Below are 18,244 nucleotides of genomic sequence, written 5' to 3'. Positions count from 1 at the left end.
AACCCGGAAACACTCATGAATCTATGGAACATAACATCGCACACACTGCGCTACCGACCATAGATCCTGCTGTGTTATTGGAGCTGGAGGCTCCATTCTCCCAATCCGAGGTAGACACTGCTATCTGGACCCTTAAAACCGGTAAATGTGCGGGACCAGGTGGCTACTCGCCCCGGTTTTATAAAGTTCTCTCCGATTTGGTGTCCCCAATTCTGACCCGTACCTTTAACTCAGTGGACGATACACACCCCTTTCTAGGGATGCACCGATACCGATACTAGTATCGGAATCGGTGCCGATACCGAGTATTTGGGTGAGTACTCGTACTCGCCCAAATGCTCCGATGCCTAGCACGAGTACTTCCTGTATCAGGAAGCCGGGCAGCGCATCATTACACGCTGCCCGGTTTCCTGATTGGCCCGGAAACGGCTCCATGCTCTCTCCTCATTTGTGAGGAGAGAGCATGGAGCCGATTTCCCGGCCAATAAGGAAGCTGGGTAGCGTGTAATGACGCCCTGCCTGGCTTCCCGATTGGTCAGGAAGCTAGCAAATCCGGAAGCGGGGCGCCGTGTAATGACGCAGCGCCGGCATTCTGATTGGCCGGAAAGGCGGCGTCATGCTCCCTCGTCATCTCATGAATCATAATATTAAGAAACTGACCTTAAATCATTAGTTTGTATTGCTTTAGAAAAAATGTGACCTGTCCCTTTAAGAAAAAGTATCGGTAATTGGTATCGGTGAGTACTTGATCAAATGTATCGGTACTCGTACTCGGTCGTACAAAAGTGGTATTGGTGCATCCCTACCCCTTTCCCTCTACCATGCTAGAGGTGAATATCTGTTATTCCCAAACCCGGTAAGGACACTTCCCTAGGTCAGAATTTTAGGCTGATTTCGCTGCTTAACATTGATGTTAAATTATTCTCGAAACTTTTAGTGCTCCGTCTTTCCCCCTCTCTACCGTCCATCATCAACCCGGAACAAGTCAGCTTTGTACCAGGGAGAGAGGCTAGGGAGAACACCACTAAAACAATCCATCTAATATTTCGCATTCGTAAACATAACACCAGGGCGTGCTTGCTGTCCATTGATGCTGAGAAGGCATTTGGTCGAGTTAACTGGAGATTCCTTCGTCAAGCTCTACTCCAACTTGGATTGGGGCCTGCTATTCTCTCCAAGATCATGTCTCTCTACTCCTCCCCCACGGTGCGGATAATGGTGAATGGATCGTTCTCTGAGCCATTATCTATCTCCAATGGCACTAGACAGGGTTGTCCTCTCTCCCCTCTTCTTTATGTTATAGTGATGGAACACTTGGCGCAGGCTATCCCCCGATATACACGGCATCCCTACCCCCTCCTTTATTCACAAGATGTCCTTATTTTCAGATGACTTCTATATCTCACAAGTCCCCATATCAGCATCACGGCTCTAAGAGAATTTGATGGATTTGGCAGGCTCAGTAATTTTAAAACCAACATGGCTAAATCAACTGCCCTTAACCTCACATTAGCTCCTGCAACGGTTGCCCTTTTACGCAGCAATTTTCCCTTCCAATGGCAACCCCGGTCCCTCACCTATCTGGGCATCGCCATCCCATTTAACCTGTCGGATCTTTTTCAATTGAACTACTTACCCCTTCTAAGCTCCCTTTGCAAGGCTTTTGAGTCATACCACAACGTGAAGATTTTGTGGTTCGGCAAAATTGTAGCAAAAATGTCAAAAGTGTGTCAGTCATTTACGAACAGAAACTAAAAACAAGCTCAGTCATGAAGGGGTTAAAGATGGAGACCCTCCCAAAACTACTATACCTTTTTCAAACTATCCCTATAAGCCCTCCAAAACACTTTTTAGTACCTTACGCTCCATGGTGAATCGTTTTAGGTGGCAGAAGGGTTACTCCCGTATACGTTATAAAACCCTTGGCAAACATAAATCTCAGGGTGGGGTGGGCCTACACGACTTCGAGATGTACCATAAAACCGCTCTCCTGACCCGAATCTTAGATTTGTTCTCAACTCCCTTGTCACAGCCCACACCGTCGGTGCTGATTGAACAGGACCTGAGCCCGGTAGATATTAGAGCCCTACGCTGGAATCCTCCAGTTAATCTGCTATATTCTCTCGTCCATCTCCTCTCACAATTGCAACTTTGAGGTCATGGCACGGTGCCCATCCCGCTCACACTCTCTCTACTATGCCTAGTCCGCTCTCTCCTTTATTTGTTCCCCACCAGGGTTGCCATTTCCTCGGTTGGGGTCTATAAGAGAGGTGACTGGCCTACAGCTAGGGACTTCATACACCCTTCTACTGGCCGCTTTGTGGCGCCGGCAGATGATCTGCCGGGTCCTTCAGTAAATTGGCTGTTGGACCGGCAGCTGTCTGGATTTTGTACAACCCTATATATCTCTGGACAAACTCACAGACCGCTGACACCCTTTGAACGCATGATTGCTTCAAGCGAACGGGCTCGCCACACTATATCAGTCATTTATGGGATGCTGGGAGATGTTCTTCATCAGGTGTCGCTGGGTTCCCGAGCCCAGGGCATGATAAATTGTACAGGGACTTGTCGGACTCAGACTGGGACACCATTTATCACTACACTCATAAATCGTGTCTCATATGCCCAGGAAAAGAACTACAAAATGATCACTAGGTGGTATAGAGACCCGGTCTCCTTACATCGGATCTTCCCTTCTTCTTCAGAGACCTGCTGGCGGTGCAACGAGGTAGGGGTACCTATCTGCATATTTGGTGGACTTGTCCTTTGATCATTTCGTTTGGCAAAAAAAATGTGGGGTCTACAATCATTTATATGGGGATACCTTAGCACTTTCACCAGCTATTGCCTTATTGTCGCTTCTTCCGGGGCCCCGGCAGACCCAAAAAAACATGATATTTAGACATCTTCTGTCCGCAGCCCGCCAAGTTATTCCCCTGTATTGGAAAAAGCAGCTACTCCACCCCTCTCCATGTGGGTTAGCCAGGTCAACGACAATGCACATGGAGGAGCTATTGGCGAATGATGCTGATACCTTCCCTAAGTTCATGTCCCAATGGAGTATATGGATACACTTCTCTTCCTCCGCCGATCTCCAGCCCTTCCTATGAACGTATTAACCTAGGGGGCTACAGGAGGACTGTGCTCACTGTGTACACCCTCGGCTCGTGATATGTATCTCTCCCCCCCCTGATCTTTTCTTTTCCACGCTACCCGCCTTTCTTGGTTCTCTTCTCTCTGTCTTCCCTCTGTATACTTTTTTTCCCCCCTTTTTCTTTTTCTGGTATAGACTGTTGTTCAAACTGTTCGTTTGGAGACTATATTAGGCGGTACTGTGGGCCCTCATTACCATCTTGTCTTGAATTGTATTGTGATTGTAATGTGTTCCTTATATTGTGAAGCGCTGCCCAAACTGTTGGCGCTATATAAATCCTGTATAATAATAATACTGATAGTGCTAGGTTAAACCGTATCGGGCTGCTCTAACAGAGAGAGATAGAGAGAGAGATTAAAATGTATGCACACAAAATCTGTGCTTTTAGAAGTTTCAGATTTGGTTTCCTTTACTATCTGCCAAAACTTGAAGGTGACTAAATGCTTGTGCTCTGTACATTTGTAGCGTGTCATACAGCACCTTCTTCCTGGTTTTAAACTGATCAATTGCTTGTTGTTTTTTCCTCTTAAGTGTTTGAACGCAAATCACTAAGGCAAAGATGCTGGCCATTACTCAAAGGGAACAAACAACAAGACCAATTTATTTCAGGGAAAATTCAGCAATCACAGGAAAGCGTCAGCCTGTTGGGTATGCTTTCTTGTAAGAATGTATGTATGCAAGAATACATACATACACAGTTCCAAAAGGTACACACTGCCCTCTGTGATTGGCACATATAAAACTATACATAAAAAAGGTCATTAGTACATACCAAAATCTTCATGTGTGCCTTTTACACAAAGTACAGCAGACTCCAGGTTCTGGTGCGGTTTGAACCTGATCTGTACATCCTGCAATGCCCTAAAAAAAAAAAAATCACAGTATACTGAGGCTCAATACATCAAATGAAAGATGTAAATGTAATCAAAATGCCTTAGGTACTTACTTTGTGTGAACACAAAATAGTTTTATAAGTACAATGGTGGCATCATCCCCTTCATCAGATTCCAGTGCCTCTTCTACAAATACAACAAAGTAAAATACTTAAGAAAAAGGACAATACATTTTTCAACCTTTAAAGAGAACCCATCATGTCCAAAACAAACATTGGTAAAGTGCAGGTACCTGGTATCGGATACATGGTAGTACATGTGCATGTCTTCCAATCAGTTTTTCCTGGGAAGGACTAGGGAACTTAGGTCCAGAATGTTTATAGCACCTCAGCTTTTCTAAATGCTGACATTCAATCATATCCTCCACATCAACTTACCAGATGTCAAAACATTGACAGGTTACTAAGTAATTGTAAGGGGTGGCAAATAATGTCAACATATTACAAAGTTGAAGGTCTGTACATAGCTCAGGCCTAGAACCCACAATCATTCCCTGGAACAAACTAACTTACGGACAAGCATGGGTAAATGCAAGTTCAATAAAGTGTGCTTTTCAAGTAATTTTAGCTCACACACTTTGGTAAACCTGACAATTTCACTTTAGAGCAAGCCGGCACTGAGGGAAATTTTAGGCAGTACCACTGTCTAACTTTTCCTTTTAAAAATGCTAGTTTCTTGACTCCTACGCTGATCCATTACTTTTGAAACACTGACCCAAAAGACGTGAGCAGTTTAATGTATTGGAGCTAAATATAACCAGCAACTAACATCTTCATTGGGTGGGAAAAATAGCAGCCGACAAGTATTTCACCATATAGATATACATCAAAGATCATATGGTGTCACAGAAAAAAGATATGCAATCAGACAGACATTAAACTAACAACAATCGCAACTTGACTGTTACAGCAGGTGTGTGTTTTAACATGTTGTCCAAAGGCATTTAGTATCAGAACTAGTGACAAGTGAAGCAGCCTGCTTTTGATTTGCAGGGGGTTTGATGTAGGGCTGCAACCAACTAATCAATTAATTGATAATCAATTATGAGAATAGTTGTCAACTATCATGAGAATATTGATGTATCACACTACACTTCCATGCCTAGGAGGGAAGAGAGCATAACATTTCAAAAGGAGAGACAGTGAGGAAGCAGCAACATGCTGAAAGAATCACAGTAAACAGAAGGCATCAGTCACTATTACGAGTTAAAAAGGTCCACTATACCCTTCCACGCAAGTAGCAGTCTGGCCAATTTATTTGTGTTGCAACGCATCCTGTATCACTGTATCATCCAGCAAAATATTGTGCTGCCAGGGCATTGGCGGCAGTGGCCGATTCCCAGCCACCATTCCTTTTTTTTTCCATTTTTGTTTTAAGGTTCTTTTTTTTTCATGGCATTGATCAGAAAAACGGTCAACCAAATATTGCTCACTTTTACCTTACCCCTCTATGGTCAAAGCAAAAGCAGAGATATTTGTGCTGCATGTGGAGGAAGAAGGTAGTGATCTTTGCAGATTTACCATTTTCCTCCTCCTCCACTTACCGTCATTCTCCAATCCCATCATACCCCTACAAAATGTCATCTGCAATGGATATGTTGTGTCAAGAGCACCAGCCACTTGGGCACAATGTGCATATGGCCAACCAAAGGAAGCTCCACTACAAAGCTCAACAAAAGCAGCACCTGGCAGAGACAACTTGGCAGAAGCAGTCTGTTTCCTCCCTGTTGAGTTACAGCATCTCCACCGCTCCCTCACATTCCTCTGACACATTAGCAACTACCTCTGCTACATCCAGCAAAAAGGAGAAAAGGTTTTCTAGGGGTCAGAGGATTTCCATTTACAATGTGAAGGCTGGAACCTCAACAGCACTCACCAACACCCTGTGGGAGTAACTGTGGGAGTAACAACATTCCAATGACAGGTTAATTTCTGTAGCTGCTGTTGTGGAAGAAGAAAAAAAGAAAAAGCTGTGCCCAAACCACCCCTAGTTTGGCAAACCTGCTGGAGCTACAGCTGCTTCTATGCCAGCTGACAAGGTTTTTGTAAAAATGGCATACTTGCTGACAGTCCTGCATCAGAGGAGGCAGGAAAGCCATGGCTGGGTAGGAGCTGTGAAAATGTCCACGAACCCTCCTGCTATAAGCAGGTAATGAAATCCTAGGATACCTGCACTTTAAATTAAGTTGGAGAACATGGGTCAGGCAAGACATGATGATACAGTAATACCTTGGTTTACGAGCATAATTCGTTCCGGAAGCATGCTTGTAATCCAAAGCGCTTGTATATCAAAGCGAATTTCCCCATAGGAAAAAATGGAAATTCAGATGATATGTTCCACAACCCAAAAATATTCATATAAAAATGATTACAATACTGTACTGTAATATAATACTGTACAAAATATAAAGAAAAATAAACCAATTTCCGGTTACCTTCGTGGCTGGTGTGAGGGGGACGAGAGAGAGGAGGATTATTGTGTAGGACGACTTTCAATATCACTAACGGAATCACTGATATCTCTTGGCTCAATGGAATCTTTTTCATTTCGTGAAACCTTAACAAGGAATCTATCCAATGTGACATTGCATTGTCGTTGAACAGACTCATCGCTCGCACTGCTACAGCCTTATTCGGGTGGTACTTTTCTACAAAATTTTGCTCTTAATGCAAGACATTTGCTTGTATATCAAGGCAACATTTTTCAGAAATGTTTGCTTGTCTTGCAAAACACTCTCAAACCAAGTTACTTGTAAACCAAGGTATTACTGTATACATTTTCACAGCTCCTACCCATCCATGGCTTTTCTGCCAACATTTAAAATCCTGCCACCTGCCAACAAGCTGGAATGTGACACCTCCACACACTGGAATTTCACATTGTACATGCTGCAGTGGTTGTACCAGCAGCAAGAAATTAAAGAATACCTGTGCGACTATGGGATGAGAAAAGGCTATGGGGAGCTTGGGTATTTTCACCCAGCAGTGGCTACTGAAACAGGATGCTTGCACGCTAGCAAGCAGGACGACTTTATACCAGTACCCCATGGCCACCAACAAGCTAACTTTGTCTACTAATTTCAAGGTTGGGGGGAAAAAAAAAAGTATCAGAGGCATTGAGTGGCTGAAGGGCAGGGTTGGGTGACTGGAGGCAAGGCATGTAGGCCTCTTGGGGGGAAACTTTCACCCTGCTTAAACGCCAGGCATGTGTAGGCGGGGTGAAAAATCCCCAGACAATGTTGTGCTCAGTGAGAAAGAATGTGAGGGACCATTGTTGGTCAAAATGGCCAATCTCAATGGCCTTCACCACCTTTGGGATTCTTTCTAATTTTAAGATAAATCTTTCAAAGTCTGGAATCTTAGACCTAAACTTCATCACAGCTGATAGTCAAGTGTTGAAACCTCACTTTACATTTGTTTGGAGTCACTCCAGGTTGAGGTACTTTGGAATATATTTTACACCTGTGTCCCCCTTATTTCAAGCTAACTACATGTCTTTGCTAAATGTTATAAGGGGTGATTTGCGTTGGTGGCATTCCCTCTATCATTCCTAGATCGGGAAGATTAACATGGTTAAGAACGCTTTGCCCAGATTATTCTTCCTGTTTAAATGATTCATATGGGAGTGCCTTTGAGCTATTTTCACATTTCATGATTTTTAAATATGTGTGGAATCACTCCAAGGTCCGGGTTGCTTGTTTGATATTAGTCTGCTCCAAGACCCAGAGAGGTTTGGCTTTCCCAGATTTTACAATGTACTATTGCGCTGCTGTGCTCATGCAGGTTTTGGACTGGACCTATGCTCATCAGTCTAAGAAATGGGTTGACCTGGAGTTGGCTTTGAGTAAATCTAATCTGCATAACATGGTTTGGCTTCCTAAACATTATAGAAACCTTTCAAGCACTGGGACGATGGGGGATTTGAGTCTGAATATTGCAAAATAGAATGTTTGTTTCCCAGTCAGAACACCTGCAGGTCTTCATTTAGAATTGACAGGTCCCTCCACATTCCACATAAGAGATGTTCTCTGGCTGTGATATTTTATTGCCCAGTCCCAGTGAAATTCCAAACGCTCTCTCTTAAGCCTTTTTATGGCCGTCAATAATTAAAGGCATGGCACCAAACATTCATATATTTGCCAGTGGACAATTTATATCAACAAGCAGGTCTGGAGGGGTGGTGACCCTGGTGAGCTCTGCATTCTCTCTAAAGTCATAAAACCTGAGGTTGAAAATTAAGTTACATTTTTTTAATTTGGAGTTGGGCGGGGATAGGTAAACTAAAGGTTCATCCTCTGCCTGCTATCCCGCCCCAACCCGGCCTAGGGGCTGGCTCTGGGACACCCTCCAAGGAGGGGCTTATAAAATATGTGTTTGCAACTAGAGTGGCTCTTGGTTTAAACATCATCGAGGAACTAGAAGTCTTAACATCGTAGAAGAGTTCCTGTTTGTTTACTATAACTACAATTATGAACGAATGGGGGTGATGTAGACCATTCCATTCATTCATAATTGAGTATATAGTTAACATACCATATCCTCAATTATGTACAAACACTCAGCGATCACTGAGTGTATGTACCTTGCTCTTCTCTCTGACACACTGTCACAGGAGGCTGATCGAGCGGTGTAGAGAGGAAAGCCCAGCCTCGTGTGAGACCGCTGTCTCCGGCCACTCACAGCCGGCCGGCCGCTCACAACGCTCTCCATCGCAGCGCTCGGCCGGCTGTCACTTTCTCTTTTCCCCGCTGGGACATGGAGCGGCGCTCAGCGGGGAGGAAAGAAATCAGGGATGTGCCGATGTATCGGCAGGAGAATTACACTTTCGGCATTATGCCAAAAGCGCCATTTTCGGCCGATATGTTTCGGCGGTCGATATATCGGTGCATCCCTACTTTTAATCTTTGGAAATTATCTGCTGGAAGTCTGCTTGAATTAGAGCCCTGCAGACTTCCACTTTGCTTCTTGAACTCTGTCAGAACTCCTGGACTGTTGAGCATTCTTCTTTTATTCCCTTTTATTTTGCTGTTGTATATATATATATATATGTATATATATATATATGTTGTCTATTTTATTAAATCTTTTTCTGGTTATTTTCTGCACTGTTTCTTTTATTAAAGGACGATATAAAAAATTGTTAAGCTTATCTCTATGCTCTAAATATGAACTTAAAAGTATCCTTGCTTTTTGAAAAGTGCTACTGTATAGTGAATCCGGTCATATTCCTGTCTGAGAGGACAGCGGTATCACAGGCATCGTTTAAGTGTTTTGAATAGTCGCAGCAGTTGCTGGGCACGGTTTGTACTCCGAAAAATACATGGTGGCAGTGGAAGTTTGTGGGTAAAGGGTTAACTGCGAAGTTAACCAACCCTGGTGACGATCGCTCTGTCTGCTGGCCTGAGATTGTGTCCTGCGAGCTGGGAAATCTCTGTGCAGGGTGAGGCTGAGAGTGGTATTGCCACGTCCTTGTGATGCTCACGCTCGGTTCAGACTTGAGTATGGTCACGTGGGAGTGACGTACAGCGGGTTAGGGCCGGCCATAGGTCACAAGCAAAATTTGTCAAATCTCTCTGTCGACCTTGACAACATGGGATAATATTTTATTATATCTGAACTTTGTATACAACATCTCTTCTTCCACTACTACTTAATTCCTGGCAAATGGGATACCCAATTCTGATCCTGGTCTACTGTGAAGACTCTTTGATTGCATCATGTACAGCACAGTATAGTGATAAAACCTTTGGAGAATATCAAAGACCCTTCTGCTGTAGTTGCGACAGACCATTGGGGATATGCTCAATTGTGCCACTTCATATGTTCCTTACCTCATCCCTTACGTACAATGGATGACTTTCTTCCTATTGAATACTTCTACTATTAAATACTTCTACTTCTCCACCTTAAATGTTTATATTACAGTAGTACAAAATAATCTGATTCAGAGAAATACATTTATCCATCCAAATGGGAGACTTTGAACCACTATCTCTGACACACAAAAGCTAACAGTATTACATCATGCCCATGTCTCCTCTTTGGCCATTGCAATGGAAGAAATAAATTGTAATTTGCTGACCCTTTGGTATTTGACCCCTGCTACACTACAGTCTATTAAGTTTGCTTATTCTTCCCTCTCCTGGAAAGGTTCTGGTCACTTAGGGACAGATGAGCATATATGGTGGTCTTGTCCTATTATCCAACACTTTTGTAATCTGATTGCAGGGAAGCCCGGAATTTGCTCAATAAAATCTACAAAGTTTGATGCCTTGACTAATTTGTTCCACTGTACAGGCTAACTGATGGGCCGTTACAAAAAATGTATTACCTCCCCACTTAATGCTGCAAAAGAATTGATTCCTCTGTATTGGTGTAAATTACCCCACCCACCATTGTACCTTTGGTTTAGAAGGATTGACCATATCTGTCTAATGGAAGAATTTATCTATATTGATAGAGGTAAACCACACCTGCACACAAAAATGTGGGCCTGCTGGGCCGTTTTTAAGACTACCATTAAATAGTTTGAAGTCATGTCTCAAGACCCTGATAATACTGATATTGCTTGCTATACCTCCTTTATATAGTTTTTGTATGGTAATCGGATGGGACTCCCCTCTCCTCTTCTTTTCTCTATTTTTATTCTTGGTCTGTCTCTCCTTTTCCCCTTTTTGTCTTTTCTCAATCCTCTTTTTCTAGCTCTTCTTTCTTTTTTCCTCTTTACTCCCTTGCCTACTTGCATGTTCTGCTCTGATTAATTTACACTGACCAGATCTGATTCAGTGATTAATGTATTGGTAACACTTTTGGGTTGTGTAACATCTGCTGTTATACAGTTCATTTTGATGCATCATTGGTTCTTTGAAGCTGTAATTTTTGTTAATTCACAATATGTTTGTTTGCTCTTTGTTCTTGTTTAATCCTTTGTTCTACTTTTTCTATATTGTTTTCAATGAATTTGAATACAAATTGAATATAATAAAAATAAAATGGTGGCCAATCTCATTCCACCATGCCATAAGGTAGCCTAAAATGCAGAACTTCATGGATGTTCATCTAAAATGCCTGGTTGCAGCATTTCATAATGGCAACACTGGCCAATCTGCTAAAGACCCAAGGTGCAGAGTCTAAGAAGTTGCCTGATATTTACCAGTGCATTACGCTGGTGCCTATGTTGCAGAGCAGTTTTCAGGTTGTGGCACATGGGGACAAAAAATCCTGGTGCAGATGAACTTTAATGGCATCCCAGTCTTAGTCTGTAGGGTTCAGTATTGAGTTGGCCCACCCTTTGCAGATATAACCGCTTTTAACTTCTGGGAAGGCCGTCCACAAGGTTTAGGAGTGTGTCTATGGGAATGTTTGACCATTCTTTCAGAAGCCCATTTGTGAGGTCAGGTACTGATGTTGGACGAGAAGGCCTGGCTCGCAGTCTCCGCTCTAATTCATCCCAAAGGTGTTCTATCGGGTTGAGGTCAGGACTCTGTGCAGGCTAGTCAAGTTCCTCCACCCCCAAACTCGCTCATCCATGTCTTTATGGACCTTGTTTTGTACACTGGTGTGCAGTCATGTTGAAACAGGAAGTGGCCGTCCCCAAACTGTTCCCACTAAGTTGTGAGCATGAAATCGTCCAAAATGTCTTGGTATGCTGATGCTTTAAGAGTTCCCTTCACTGGAACTAAGGGGCCAAGCCCAACCCCTGAAAAACAACCCCACACCATAATCCCCCCTCCACCAAACTTTACACTTGGCACGTAGGTGCACACGACGCATATCTCCGTGTGTATGTGGGGGGCGGGGACTTACATTTTTTTTTTCTTTTTAAAAACATTTTATGCTTATTTTTTTATGCTTCTTGAAATTTAGTATTACTTTTTTTTGCACACAACTTTATTGCTATTACATGTCAATTGTACTATTGTGCTATTACAACTTTATTGCTATTACATGTCATTGTACTATTTCTATGCATTCTCAATGTTGTTTTTAAAGTCTGCTTATCTGTGATGTTTTAAGTGATAGCTAATTTAGATGCTTGCTTCATGTATGACAAACCATAAATTTTGTTCAAGTTTATAACCCTCTACCCCCTTATCTGTACTTCAAGTAACCCCCTGCCTTTCTCTTTTTCTCTAAAGTTTGCACCTTGGCTAACAGATAAGAGTATTTAAGCAACCAAAATCCCATCTACAGCTCACCGCAGAGCATTGCTTCCACCCTCCCTCCCCATGGTTCAGTTTACCTTTATAGAGATACATCAGCACTTGACTCCAGGACAATTCAGCTGCCCAGCAGCTGTTATTCATTGACCATTCTCCCAAATTTCAATACTATCCCGCTTTAACCTCTTCCCTACCTCTTTCCTTTCATTGTTGTACCCGTTTCATACCTACTACTCCTCGTTCACTTTAGTGTCTCATGCTTCCTCTGCACACCATGCGTTCTCTACCATTGCTTCTCACAATTGTGGCTTCTCTACTTAAACTGTATTTCCTTTATCCCCCCTCTCCACCCCACAATTTATATATTTCTCCTTCTCTCCTACCCTCTCCCTATTACTGCACTCATCACCTCCTGCTCATTCTGAATACACATGCTAGGGTTACCTCCAAGACACTTGGGCATGTTCGCTCATGTAAAACTCCCTCTCATCTCACTTCCCTCACACTACTGCTTCTCGTGACTTCAGGGGATATCTCTCCCAATCCAGGCCCTCTCTTTTCTAATACTCTTCCTCCAAACCAGTACTGCCTTTCCTCTGGCAGCAGCTGCAATCCACGCACCCTGATTTCTATTCCCCTGCTTCCTAGAATCGGTCCTTCCTTCTCATGTGCCCTTTGGAATGCACGCTCTGTCTGTAACAAACTCACTGCTGTCCATGATCTTCTTATCTCCAATTCCTTTAACATGCTTGCCGTCACTGAAACTTGGCTTCAGGAATCCGACTCTGCCTCCCCTGCTGCCCTCTCCCATGGTGGCCTACATTGGACGCACTCACCCAGATCCAATGGACAGAAAGGAGGTGGAGTGGGAATCCTTCTATCCCCTCAATGCACTTTTCAAGTTCTGCCTTCACCTCCCTCTCTATCCCTCTCCTCTTTTGAAACCCACTGCATTCGCCTATTCTCTCCAACTTCACTGAGGATTGCTGTTATATACCGGCCACCGGGACCAGTATCTCGCTTTCTGGATGACTTCTCTGCCTGGCTACCCTACTTTCTCTCCTCGGAAATACCCACTATCATTCTTGGTGACTTTAACATTGCCACTAACATTAACACCCCAGCCTCTGCTCAATTTCTTAACCTAACCTCTTCTTTTGATCTAACACAATGGTCAAACACTCCTACTCACTCTGATGGTAACATACTAGATCTTGTTTTCTCCCACCTATGCACTACTTGCAACCTCTCCAACACCCCTTTCCCCCTCTCAGACCACAACCTTATCAGTTTCACCCTCACCCTGTCCCAAACACTGACTCCCCCTACACGTCACACTGTCACTCGGGTTTTGTAAAGCGCTGTGCAAACTATTGGCGCTATATCAATCCTGTATAATAATAATTACATGGGGGGCTAAGAAGCCCCTATGTGATAGCCAATTTACATGACAGGTCCTCTTTATGGAGACATTAGGGGTCTCCAAGACCCCTGTCACCTAGGGACCCCCAGAGAAACTGATGAAGCAGAGATCTGCTTCATCAGCTTCTGTAGCTGGAGAGTGACACAGAATGCAGGAACTCCCTGTGATCTCCTGTCACAAAGCCGTGCCGGTCCTGGCCGCATCTGGCACCGTGGATCTCGGAACCGGCAACGGCAGTGACAGCTGCTAATACAAGCGATCGAGCGTCTCTAGAGACGCCCGATCGCTTGAATGTAAAGATCCCGGACAGCCGTGTAATTACAACGTCCGGCAAGCTGCTCGTCGAGGATGAGTGGATTTTTCAAGATTATATATATATATATTTTTTTTTTACTATATCTGCACCACTACATTTTCATTGCTTTTGTAGAAATAACACCAGGCTTAACAATGGCTTATGAATGGTTTCTCAAGTGTCTATGAAATGCTATGCTTACATTTGTAGCATAGCAATTCCCCTGCCTTATGTCTAAGAGCTCATCTCTCTTTATTCTGTTCAGTTCATATATGAATATGGGTGCTTAAAGTGATAGTGCCGGATGGTGCCATGCCAAACTTGTTTTGTTTGCATCAATGGATGCCAGGTAAGTCACCTGCACTATAGACATGTTATTGCATCTCCTGAATTTATTGTGAAGAACGGCGTCACAGACATATCAGCACCTGTGACACCTCACAGGGTCCCTTTTTTAAAGTGACATTAAAAGGCAAAAACTTTTTTCCCTCCCCCCCCAACGTGAATTAAAGCACTTACCTTAAATGAGGTCTCTTAATCCGATGATCTTCTCCTTTCCTGTCGTTTTCAGCCTTGTCTTCAGCGCTGCTGCGGGTCTTCGATCCCGCGCTGACTCCTCTGTCCTTGATGGCACTCCCTGTCCCACGGTCTCTGCATGCGGGTGCACGCGTCCATAGACTTACCTTGCGTCTCTCCCGGCCGAAAATCCGAACTGCATATGCACCCGCCAAAACATTTTTAGATTTTCGGACGGGAGTGTGCGGCGTAGACACAGGTAAGTTTAAACCGCTTTTAAAGCGGTTTAAACAAACTTTTTGCATATATCTACTGCTTGCTAGCAGTAGACACATGCAAAAACACCGGAGAGTTTAGAAACCCTTTAAGGCAACATAGAGTGATCCTCGTGATGATGACGTAGAAGCTTGAAACGACTATGTAAAGTTGTGTGAAAAAGAAAGTACACCCTCTTTGAATTCTATGTATTTAAGTAGCAGGGCATAATAAAAATCTGTTCCTTAGCAGGTCCTAAATTAGGCAAATACAACGTCAGATGTTCAATATCACTGTGTCATTATTTATTTTACAAAAAAAGCCAAAATGGAGAAACCATGTGTGAAAAACTAAGTATACCCTTAGCGAGTCCATAGGAATTAAGAGGCTAAGTAGCAGACAGACGTTGCTAATCGAATGCCCTTGATTAATTGATCATCAGCAAGTGTGACCACCTCTATAAAAGCTGAGGTTTAGCAGTTTGCTGGGCTGGAGCATTTAGGTGTGTGTTAACACAATGCCAAAGAGGCAACACATCAGCAATGATCTTAACAGAAGCAATTGTTGCTGCCCATCAATCTGGAGGGGATTATAAGTACATTTCCAACAATTTAAAGTCCAGCATACAGTGGGGAAGATTATTCACAAGTGGAAAACAATCAAGACAATTGCCAATCTTTCCATAAGTGGACGTCCCAGAAAATTCACCCCAAGGTCAGACTGCTCAGAGAAATTGCAAAAAACCCAAGAGTTACATTTCAGACTCTACAGTCCTCAGATCACATGTTAAATGTTAAAGTTCATGACAGTACAGTTAGAAAATGACTGAACAAGTATGGTTTGTTAGAAAGGGTTGCCAGGAGAACGCCTCTTCTCTCTAAAAAGAACATGGCAGCATGGCTCAGGTTTGCAAATATGCATCAGAACTACAAGGCTTCTTTGGACAGATGAGACCAAAGTAGAGATGTTTGGCAATAGTGCACAGCGCCACATTTAGCGAAAACCAAACAGCATGCCAGCACAAACACTTCATACCTACTGTCAAATAAGGTGGTGGAGGGGTGATGGTTTTGGCTTGTTTTGATACCACAGGACCTGAGCAACTTCCAGTCATTGAGTTGACCATGAACTCTCCTCAGTACCAAAGTATTCTAGAGTCAAGTGTGAGGCCATTTGTGCGACAGCTGAAGCTTGGCTGAACTGAGTCATACAACAGCACAATGATCCCAAGCACACCAGCAAATCTATATCAGAATGGCTGAAGAAGAATCATGGTGTCGCAATGGCAAAATCAAAGTCGAGACTTCAATCTAATAAAAATGCTGTGGTGGGACCTTAAGAGAGCTATGCATACACAAATGCCTGCAAACCTCAATGAACTGAAGCAACATTGTAAAGAAGAGTGGGCCAAACTCCCTCTATGACGATGTGAGAGACTGATAAAGTCATACAAAAAAATGATGACTTCAAGTTATTGCTGCTAAAGTTGGTTCTACAAGCTATTGAATCATAAGGTGTACTTGGTTTTTTACACATGGCTTCTCCATTTAGACTTTATGTTTGTAAAATAAAAAATGACAGTGTAATATGTTGTGTGTTGTTGTTCATCTGAGGTTGTAGTTACCTAATTTTAAGACCTGCCAAGGATCAGATGATCTTGTTTTGTCCTGATACTTAAAACCAAAGAATTCAATGAGGATGTACTCTTTTTTTTTCATCACAACTGTAGTTTACACTAAATGGCTCAAAAATATGCAGCTGTATGTAGGCTATAAATCAGAAGACTCAGACAGTCAGCCAAGTGGCAAAAATGCATTTGCATTTTTCTGAACACTATTGATAAGTGAGGAATAGTTATCTTGTTTTCGGGATTTGACATGGCATCGAATATGCAAATAACCATCCGTTCTACAACGGCTATTCAGTATGTCACATTGGTTAAGTGAAGAGCTTCCTATTTCTTTATAGCGCACCTTGCCAATCCCTGTTGACTTCACTTTAACCCACAGCCCCTAGAATTCACAAACACAGGTTAGTCTGCTGCCTAAAGCCTAAGCTTAAAGTGGAACCATAACCTCCTCCTTAAGACCACAAAATAATGTATTTATTTAGAAACATGAATATTCATCAAAAAAACACTGACGTGTCTACATATACCCCCACCCTCAAGGACACAATTGCAAAAACAACTTCCTCCTCCCCTTAAAAACAGTGTAATGGCTCAAAAGGGTTCCAAAAATAAACAAGAAATCCATTGTTCTGTATAGAAAAATATAAAGTGCAAATTTAGAGACTAGCATTTCCTTAAAGCAGTAGATATATGCAAAAACTTAAAAAACAAAACAACATCCTTTCAAACAGGTTGCAACTTACCTGTGTCTTCACTGCTCGCTCACGTCCGAAAATCCGAAAAATCCCGGGCGGCCGCAAAGGATCTTGGGGCGAGCGCAAGCGCAGTTCAGATTTTCGGCCAGGAGACGAGGAGAGACACAAGGTAAGTCTATGGACAGTGTGCCACCACATGCAGAGACCGTGGAGCAGGAAGTGCCAGCAAGCACAGAGGAGTCAGCGCTGGATCGAAGACCCGCAGCAGCGCTGGAGGGACAGATGAAAACGATAGGAAAGAAGATCGGATTAAGAGACATAATTTAAGGTAAGTCCTGACATTAACTTTGGGGGGGAGGGAAAAAAATGTATGCTTTAATGTCACTTTAATGGCAAATATAAGTCGCAAATCCAGGTATCCATACAGTGAATAATCAATGTAATGATTGAAGCAAATGGCCAAATCAAACCTTAGATGGTATAGATGAAGGTGAGTTGTGTCCACTAAAGAACACATCCAATGTGATAACAATGTTCATGTCTGAAATGGTGAGGAAACTGTGCATCATGAGGTACTTGCAAACGCATATATCAAATAGATAAAGATTGGATCACACCATAAATGCCATCCTCTATGGATGCATGAGTGTTTCATACTGCAGAGATCAACGCTGCTGGAGATCACGGTGTCTTCACATGTAGGGCTGCAGCTAACAATTTTTTTCATAATCGATAGTTAGCCGATTAATCGAATAAAAAAAATAACACTAATTTATTTAAAATAAAATACACAAATGCAGAGTTACAGACATCAGGTTTACTTCAGAATGCAAATTTTTTTGAAACCACACTGCACTGGAAGGCAGGGCATTGCAGTACCGCTCGTTCCAGTGCGGGCGATCACACCGCGGATAGGAGGTGTATTTGGGATCCATTGAAATGAATGGCACCACAACATCTCCGAAAACTGAAAATTACATATATCTATATAGATATATACATATATATATATATATATCTATATAGATATATATATATATATATCTGCTGATTGACAGCAGGCAGTGGGCAGGTGCAACAGCCAGCCGGCAAATGCATGTAAAAAAATCCAATAGCAAGGGTATGGCTCCCAGCCTCTAGATGCCGAAGAGAACAAGGGCAGCAGCAGAGCAACAGGGGGCAGAGGCCAAACGGAGTGGCCCAGAGGAGACGACACAAG

General features: G+C 42.9%; 1 protein-coding gene across 1 annotated transcript in view; it reads right to left on the bottom strand.

Annotated features, from left to right (window-relative positions):
* EDC4 (enhancer of mRNA decapping 4) overlaps positions 1 to 18,244 on the bottom strand; it is a 631,081-nt gene that overhangs the window by 396,361 nt on the left and 216,476 nt on the right. Inside the window, exons 11-12 of the mRNA XM_018559011.1 lie at positions 4,104 to 4,176; positions 3,930 to 4,018 (exon numbers count right to left, since the gene is read on the bottom strand). Coding sequence (XP_018414513.1) covers positions 3,930 to 4,018; positions 4,104 to 4,176 — 162 coding nt within the window. The remainder of the gene's footprint in view (positions 1 to 3,929; positions 4,019 to 4,103; positions 4,177 to 18,244) is intronic.

The sequence above is a fragment of the Nanorana parkeri genome, unplaced genomic scaffold, assembly GCF_000935625.1.
Source record: "Nanorana parkeri isolate BGI_ZX_2015 unplaced genomic scaffold, ASM93562v1 scaffold375, whole genome shotgun sequence".
Lineage (NCBI taxonomy): Eukaryota > Metazoa > Chordata > Amphibia > Anura > Dicroglossidae > Nanorana > Nanorana parkeri.
The sequence above is the reverse complement of the archived record's forward strand: the minus strand, read 5'-3'. Positions and strand labels throughout refer to the sequence as shown.